The 9,244-nt window shown below is 47.6% G+C and overlaps 1 protein-coding gene across 1 annotated transcript in view; it reads left to right on the forward strand.

Annotated features, from left to right (window-relative positions):
* The window catches only part of LOC311091852 (cytochrome b-c1 complex subunit 6, mitochondrial-like), a gene marked incomplete at its 3' end in the record, with an annotated part of 50,565 nt that extends 41,899 nt beyond the window's left edge, over positions 1-8,666 (forward strand). Inside the window, exon 4 of the mRNA XM_084127958.1 lies at positions 8,469-8,666. Within this exon, the coding sequence (XP_083984084.1) occupies positions 8,469-8,666 (198 nt within the window). The remainder of the gene's footprint in view (positions 1-8,468) is intronic.
* Positions 8,667-9,244: the final 578 nt, after the last annotated feature.

Raw genomic sequence — 9,244 nt, forward strand, 5'->3', positions numbered from 1 at the left:
CGGCGGCAACTGCTTAAGCCTATCAGCCGCCTTCAGCCATCCGTGCCTGCTACGCTATCTGGCGACATATCCTTTTATTACTGCTGTGTGTGTTCGCCCTGCGACACACACTTTCTCTCACTGTTCTAAAAGAGCACGAGGCGTTTTTGTCAAAATGCCTCGTTTTTCCTGCGGCTCGTGCCGCGTCCCGCTCAGCAACGGAGACCGCCACCTCATCTGCGCTCTCTGCCTGGGCCGCGAGCATGCCGCCACCGCACTCTCTACGGGCGGCTGCCCCGAGTGCGAAGAACTTTCAATGTCGACCCTGCGGGCTCGACTTGAAGTTTTCGACCAAGCTGTCGCTCCACCTGTCCCTGCCGGGCCGCGCAAGAAGAAGCGCCGCTCGCAGAGACCACCGGAGACTGATGTGACTGAGGAGCTCGCTGGAACCTCTCCCTCGAGCTTCTCTCTCGTCCTCTCCGCCCCCCCTCCCGGCCGCGCTACTGCGCCGCTCACAAGGGATGGCAGAAGCGGATGGTCTCGGAGCGAGCTTCCTCTCCCTCTGTTCGAGCCGCGCAAACTGCGCCGCTCACAAGGGATGGCAGAAGCGGACGGTCTTGGAGCTCTCTTTACGTTACAAGAAAGCTACTCCGTCCTCGCGCGTCACTCACCGGCGAAAAGGAGAACAGAGTGTTTTCGTCCCGCTGTGGCCGGACCTACCTCCATTTCTCATACATTTCTCAGTCCCCTTTTAAGTTCAGGCGACTGGAATTGTTCATATCGCAGTATACGAGCCTGTTATAAATACACGCACGCCTGCAAGCAAACGCCGTCACAAGACATGACGCTCTAACCGAAAGCTATTGTGTTCTCCCCTGTGGCTCAGTGGCGGAATCTTTGGCTTTCGTGCCAGAGACCCGTGTTCGATCCCGGCTCTCGCGGCAGTTAAAAATTTATGCTGTTCGCTTCTCCGAGCTCGCGGCCAGCTTTTCTTACATACAGAAAGTGAACCCGCTCTCCCCCTTGTTGGGCCGCGCAGATTGCGCCGTTCACAAGGGATAACAGAGCGGACGGTCATGAGCAACGTTCAACGCGCGCGCCTCACTCACCGGCGAAAAGAGGAGAGAGAGTGTTTTAGTCCCGCTGTGGCCGGACAAACCGCCAATTCTCACACATTGCTCAGTCCCCTCTTAAGTTCAGGCGGCTGGAAATATTACTATTGCAGTAAACAAGTCTGTTTTTATACACGCACGCCTGCAAACAAACATGAGGTCGCTCTCTTATATCCTCGCGCTAACTGAAAGGTAATGTGTTCTCCCCTGTGGTTCAGTGGCAGAATCATAGGCTTTCGTGCTAGAGACCTGTGTTCGATCCCGGCTCTCGCGACAGATAAAAATTTATGCTGTTCGCTTCTCCGAGCTCGCGGCCAGTTTTTCTTACATGCAGAAAACGAACCCGCCTCTCGTACCACTCCTACTCATGGTGCTCGAGTATTTATGAGCGTCTAAACACGAGGGAAGAAAAGACGGTTAAGTCCCGCTGTGGCTGGACCACTGTCAAAGCTTCACGCTCTGTCAGTCCCCGTTGCCACGGCTACTGCAGATGTTTACCTCGCAGTCAACGAGCCGGTATATCTACCCGCTCGCCTGCGCGCAACCACCGTTCTCACGGCGACCCAGAGAAATCTCAAATGGGCATAATGTCTGGTTGCACGGCTCACGCCGTATGTGTTTCAAATGCTGTGAATGTGCCCACGTTTCCGTGTTCAACCCTGCACACAAGCACTATAAATCCTGTGTCTCTCACAGAGCCCACTCTCATAAAGCAGGCAGAAGCCGCTCGAGTGTTAAAAGTAGGTCACGTGTCCACCTCACCGTGCCCACACCTACTCACTGCCCGCTCTGTCACACGGCCTCTCACGACCGGTCATGTTTTAAATGTAAGTCCTGTGCCCGCCCTCGAGCGCTCACACATACTAACGAACATTTCGCCCCCCTCGCGCGTCACGCCTCACACTATATGTTCCCCGTCCAAGCCACCGGGACACTGTGTGTAAAACGCCCAGCTATCACTGCGTGCGATCCACCGTATCTAAGCACCAAGAGCGCGCGCGCTGCGCCCACCCCTCCGTTTCGAGCTCTCGAGCCTGCGACGCGCGGTGATCAGAGCCCGGAGGCCATTCTGCCCCTGGCTTCACACTCAAAAGCGTGGGAAGCTATTCCAGGCGCATCAGAATGGGTGCTAAGCACAGTAAAAAAGAGCTATACTCTGCAGTTCGCTCGCCGCCCCCTGCGCTTTCAGGCGCGTACCGAGACGAGAGTGAATGGAGAAGTAGCACATCTACTTCGAGCAGAAATAGCTACACTTCTGTGCAAAGGGGCTATAGAACCGGTTTCCCCTTCTATGAGCGAGTCAGGCTTTTACAGCCGTTATTTCCTTGTTCCCAAGAAGGACGGAGCTCTCAGACCAATTTTGGATCTAAGACGTTTGAACAAGACTCTTATGAGAAGACCGTTCAAAATGCTCACAACCAGGCAAATTCTCGCGCAAATTCGCCCGAGGGACTGGTTTATATCTCTCGATCTAAAAGACGCGTACTTTCAGATCCAGATAATACCCCGTCACAGGCCATTCTTGAGATTCGCCTTCGACGGTCAGGTATATCAGTACACCGTCCTGCCTTTCGGCCTGTTGTTGGCACCCCGTACATTTACGAAGTGCATGGACACGGCTCTCGCTCCCCTGAGGGGTTGGGGAATGCGAATTCTGAACTACTTGGACGATTGGCTAATTCTAGCACAGTCAGAGGCCCACAGAACAGTGCTTCTAAGCCACCTGGACAGCCTGGGGCTCACGGTCAACTGGACCAAGAGCTCATTAGTGCCCAGTCAATCAACCTCTTTTCTGGGTTTGGATCTGGACACTGTGGCAATGACGGCCCGCCTGTCGACACAGCGCGCGCGCTGCATTCGACACCTGGCCGCGTCCTTCCAGCCGGGCAGCACCGCACCTCTCAAGACATTTCAGAGGATGCTGGGTTGTATGGCTTCAGCTGCAGCAGTGCTTCAGCTGGGTCTGTTACGTATGCGCCTGCTACAACGCTGGCCGAATGCCCGAGTGCCTCACAGAGCCTGGGCTTCCGGCGGCATTCGAATCAGAGTGACTCAGAGCTGCGTTTCAGCACTGAAGCCCTGGTTAGCGGCCGACTGGTACCAGCGGGGAGTGACAATGGGAGCCATCTCACACCGCAAAGTTATCTCGACGGACGCTTCCACCTCAGGTTGGGGCGCTCTTTTCGAGGGCAAACCGGTCTTTGGCCTGTGGTCAGACCAGGAGAAATGCCTCCACATAAACTGTTTGGAGATGATAGCGGTTGAGAACGCGCTCAAGCGCTTCCTCCCATTCATACAGGATCACCATGTGCTAGTCCGCTCAGACAACATGTCCGTGGTATCCTATGTGAACCGACAGGGCGGTGTCAGATCCAGGAACCTGTGCAAGCTGACAGAACGCCTTCTCGTGTGGACTCACCGCTCGTTGCGCTCGCTGAGAGCCGCGCACGTGCCGGGCCACCTGAATGTCAGTCCAGACAGACTGTCCAGAGACAACATTCCCCCGGGAGAATGGTCCCTGCACCCCCAGACAGTCCAGTTTCTCTGGCGCCTATTCGGCAGAGCGGAGGTCGACCTCTTTGCGTCGAGAGACAACGTTCACTGCCCGAAATTTTTCTCAAAGCGAGGACGCGCTGTCCCAGACATGGCCCAGCCTCCTGCTGTACGCTTTTCCCCCAATCTCCCTGTTACCACAGGTCATTACGAGGATCAGGGAAACGCACCACCCAGTGCTTCTTATAGCCCCGCGTTGGGAGAACCAAACCTGGTACCCAGAGCTAGTGAGGCTGTCGCACTCATCCCCATGGCCGATCCCGGTGAGAAAGGATCTCCTCTCTCAAGCCGGTGGATCGATCTGGCATCCCCATCCAGAACGATGGTCTCTGCATGCATGGGTAATCAACGGATACCCGTTGACCTGTCAGAAGGGGTCGTGAACACGATCACGCAGTCTAGAGCTCCCTCCACGAGACGGCTCTACGCGTCTAAATGGTTGGTGTTTTCTAAATGGTGTGCTACTAAGAGCTTGGATCCACGTGCATGTGGGGTCCCACGGGTGCTCTCCTTCCTACAAGAGCTGTTGGACAAGGGCAGGTCCCCTTCCACGCTCAAAGTGTATGTGGCGGCTATTGCAGCGTTCGCTGAGACGACACGCGGCCAGGCAATAGGAAGGAACGAGCTTATTATCCGCTTCCTCAGAGGAGCTAGACGGATGAATCCCCCGCGGCCCCCTTCGGTTCCTATTTGGGATCTGTCCTTGGTCCTGGAGGCCCTGAAGGCTTTTCCCTTTGAACCACTTGAATCCGTGGATTTAAAGTACCTGTCGCTCAAAACCATTTTTCTGATAGCTCTGTCTTCAGTAAAACGCGTGGGGGATTTGCACGCGCTATCTGTTAGCCCTGCATGTCTTGAGTTTGGACCGAACGTCTCGAAAGTCATTCTCAGACCGAGACACGGTTACATCCCCAAAGCGATTGGAACCCCTTTTAGGGCACAAATCATTTCCCTTTCGGCTCTGCCAGCATCCGATAATGGGGACAGTGATAACCTCCTATGCCCTGTCAGGGCGCTGAGAGTTTACATCATGCGCTCCGCCGCTTTCAGGCGTTCCGAGCAGCTCTTTGTTTCCTTCGGCGGACGCACCAAGGGTCTCGCCGCCTCGAAACAGAGCCTGTCCAGGTGGATAGTGGACGCGATTGCAGCAGTTTATGCCTCCAAACACCTGCAGTGCCCTCTGGGTATCAGAGCCCACTCTACTAGAGGCATGGCCTCTTCGTGGGCCTGGTCCAGTGGAATTTCTATCCACGATATTTGTGTGGCGGCGGGCTGGGCCTCCCCATCGACATTTGTGAGGTTTTATAACTTGGAAGTTCCCGCCTTACAGGCTAAATTGCTGTCAGTATAAGTGACATGTATGCTCTGCCCATATATACTTATAGATCGGCCGCGCCGCTCTATTTTTTACACTGAGTGAAGTGCTTTGTACTGTGTTGGCCCGTCTCTCTGACCGGCCACCTGTTCCAGCAGAATGTTTTTCCCCGGTCTCCCTGGGATTCATGTGCTGGATGCTCGGCGCGCACGGCGTTGACAAGGGGTTCCCGTAGCGTAAGCAACTTACGCAATACGAGAGAACCTCTCGTAAGAGAACGTACTCGGTTACCTAATGTAACCTCGGTTCTCTCTAGAAGAGGGAACGAGTATTGCGTAATCTGCCGTGTCGCGCCACGAGCTTTTGCGCTTCAGACTACGAAAACCAGATATTCAGCCTGTGAGCCCTCGTTATATACACACTGGCACTTGACGGTTAGAAGGGTGTGGAGGGCGCGAAGCGCTTATACAGCCTGCCTTGGTCTGCCGGCTGCAGCACTGCGTTGACAATGAATACAAAATTAAGGATAATTTTTGGCTTCAGATCTCGAAGAAAGAAGACTTTCCCGTAGCGTAAGCAACTTGCGCAATACTCGTTCCCTCTTCTAGAGAGAACCGAGGTTACATTAGGTAACCGAGTACGTTCGTTTGAATGGAAGGCAATGGCTACGTTTACATGTAAAACACAAGCGTATTACCAATAAAAAGATTAAGGAATTGCCATTATTTCAATTGTTCAAATATTTTCAAAAGAAATCCTTTTTTCTTCACCTTTATTTTTGACAAGAGTTTTCTATCTCCACGTCTATAACTCATGAATATTAATTAGGCCATGCTGATCTAACCTTCCTAGTAAAAATGTGCCTTATAATTATTATTATTATACATATAATTATTGTCATAACGAGCATTTAAACAGTCTATATTTAACTTTATTGCATTAACAAGAACCTTAACATAATATACACTTCACAATGATCACAATGTATTCAACTGTTATATTCATAATAGCATTATGGAAACAACAAAAAGAGAAAAAAAGGAGGAAAAACTAATTGAAAGAGAAAGGGAAAGAGAAAAGGATTCTAAAATTCTAAATATCCATTTAGGGCCTCAATATAGCCTAATACATAAGTTCAGTTTAAAAAAACATACGATGCAGGTTTATTTTTTCAGGCCTATTTTTGTTTATGTATATGGTATTTTCCATACATAATTATTAAATTAATCACCAAACTCTGCTCCAAACTCTTACTCTTATACAATAAAAATATATCTTTACCAGATAGCTGAATCTTTAATTGTGTGAGTTTAAACATCAGATATGGATTCTTCCTCTAAAAGACACACATGTACAGTAGTCTCCATGTCTCACTGGGTAAATCAAATTAATAACTTTATATGTAATTTCCATAACTTTACTGGTGAGACAGTAACTAAACTCCAGACCTCTTTCCATTCAATCGGTTACATTGAATTCCAAAATGATTTGCATTTAGGCAAGTGACATTTTTCTGCATAATGTTTTCATATAAAAGTTATTAAAAAAATGTTTCTTTAATCTTCACACTGTTAATACTTAACTGAGATAGACTCAGAGGATATATGACCTAATAAAAGTTGAATAAGGCAACTAGGAATGGCATCAAATACTATTGCAAACTCTTAATAAACTTTTAATTCAATTACAGGAATCTTATAATAATTAAGGAATTCACAGTAATTAAATAGATGTCTTTTATTCTTAAATAGACTGTCTCACCAATATTATACCATTATCACCAGTTTCTGTAAAATAAGGACTTTTTTTTAAACGTATAATATATTTGTTGTGGACAAAAGTTATGTTTAAAAATAAGCATCTGTAATAATTAAAAAAACAAAAACAAACAAACAATGAAAACAAGAAAGCTTTACCGTAAGCTTATTTATATCAAAATGACATCTAAAAAAAAATCACAAATTTCAAAACTTTTCAAAAATCAATTCAGGGAAAATATTCCATAAATAGGCCTATATACACAACAAATGGTAATTAAATTATGAAATTAAACAAACTATTATCCACTTCTATTATGACTGATTGTGGAACATCTAATACAAGAGCTGTATACACTAAACCTGATAACCCTTCAGTTTTGGATGATAATATTCTACCTTTTAATGATAGACTTGGTTCAACTGACGTTCATTCTCCGAGCCAACAGATGGCAGCAAAGCATTTACAATGTAACGTAGATCAACGCTAGTCGTATTTAAATGTGGAAATATGTCATATTTTACATACGCGTCTCGCTAAAAACTACACTTTTTTCAATATTAGTGTCGCATACACAATTATACACAAATATTGGTGTTTGCATGACATGAACGCGGTGAACCGGAAGTTGGCAGAGGTGGACGTCTCTCTTTGCAAGAACGTCTTTAAGCTCTTCACGCTGTCCTCCATCGGTGATTATTACAGTCTACAGGGGGCCAATGTTCCGGAAAACACTGAAGCTTCCCCGGGCGCCGCCATTGATTAGCGGACCATCACCTGCTGTTAGCATTCCATTGACTCCCATTCATTTTGGTGTCACTTTGACAGTGAATAACTTTACATCTGAGGCGTTTAAAGACTCCATTTGTCCATTATTTATTTCTAAAGAAACACAAAAATGTATAAAAGGCTCCATTACCTTGTATCTTACGTTATGGCCCCGTAGAAGCCGTTTTTGTAAAAATAGGCTAACGATTGCGTCATAACCACACGACTCTCTGTCACACAGTAGAGAAATTACCGTATGGACAGGAGGAGAAGCTTGTGGGCAATCGGGGGGATGTGGAGGCAAAATGACAAAATAATTAATCAGAATACCTACTAAAATTTGCTCCTGCTCATGGACAGCTCCTACTCACACTCTCCGCCTCTGCAAGTTTCGGAAGGGAATGATTCAGATTTCTCTCGGCACAGCTACTAGAAGACAGACGGGTTGCTCACGTCACATCTACGTCGTTAAGCTCAGTTTGAGTCTGCGCAGTACGCTCAACCCCCAGGAAGTGAGAGCTTCTAATTGACTTCACTTGTCTCCGTTGAATCCAATGGGGTCGCTGTGTCCAGTTTATATACTGTCTATGCTTTGATTTTGTGTGAATTTCCTCGATCACAGCTGTGCAGTGTTGAGGGTGTTGAGGTTATAGCGCCCGCTATCGTAACTGAAACAAATTTGACATGTAGGCTATCCTTCGTGTTCTTGCATACCAAATCCTATTCACTTTGGATATTGAAGTCCCAAATTCCAGAACATTGCCTCATATCTTATATCAGTCAACCCTTTAGGCTCGTGTCTGGATGATATGCACAATTTACAATTAATCATTTAGCAGACGCTTTTATCCAAAATGACTTTACCAATGAGGAGAGCAATAGAAGCAATCAGACCAACAAGAGGGCAACAGTATACAAGTGCTGTAACAAGTCTCAGTTAGTCCAAGTTTGATGAAGAATCTTGTTTGATATGTGCTCTGCAGGACCCTCTAGAGGTCGTGAGGGAGAAGTGTGCGCAGTCGGAGCATTGTGTTCACGCACGCGAACGTCTGGAGGCGTGCGAGTCCCGGGTCGGCTCGCGCTCAGAGACCACAGAAGACTGTACAGAGGAGCTCTTCGACTTCCTACACGCTCGTGACCACTGTGTAAGAGTGCTCGTGGCTGTTGGATGCCATTATTAGCTATGCTTCCGTCCACCTGTTTTTATGTGCATTTTGGGATATCACATTAAAAAAACCGCTGGATGGAAACGGCAAGATGTGCATAAATTCTAAAAACGCTTATAAAAACATATGCGCTCAAACGTGCATAATCTACAATGGAAACACATTTACTAAATAAATATAAACTCAGGTGACTTTGCCTCAGAAGAGGCTGTGATTGGATAACTGGACTAACCAGTGGACCAATCGCATCACAGCATCTCAGATGTTGATTTGGTGGCTCTGAAACGCCTGTAAAGTCTGTCATCAGAATGATTTGGTTTAATTCCCTTCCCTCCGTCTTACAAGATTGCGTTCTCAAACACCAGCATCCAAACGCAAGAGAACATGACAGCGTTTATTGTGTTTCGTCTGACGCTCTGAGACGAACTCATTTATGATGGATGAAAAAAGTGTCACAGTTTCTTCCTCAATTGCAGCAACCATTTTTTTTACTGATATTTTGCGCCGATTTCCCAGGAAGTGACGATTTTGTTCTCTTGAACACATGGGATTGAAACGCTGCTTTATTCGTAAATGTTTTATGTGATACTTCA

This window comes from Abramis brama (assembly GCF_963993115.1).
Source record: "Abramis brama genome assembly, chromosome: 11".
NCBI classification, from domain to species: domain Eukaryota; kingdom Metazoa; phylum Chordata; class Actinopteri; order Cypriniformes; family Leuciscidae; genus Abramis; species Abramis brama.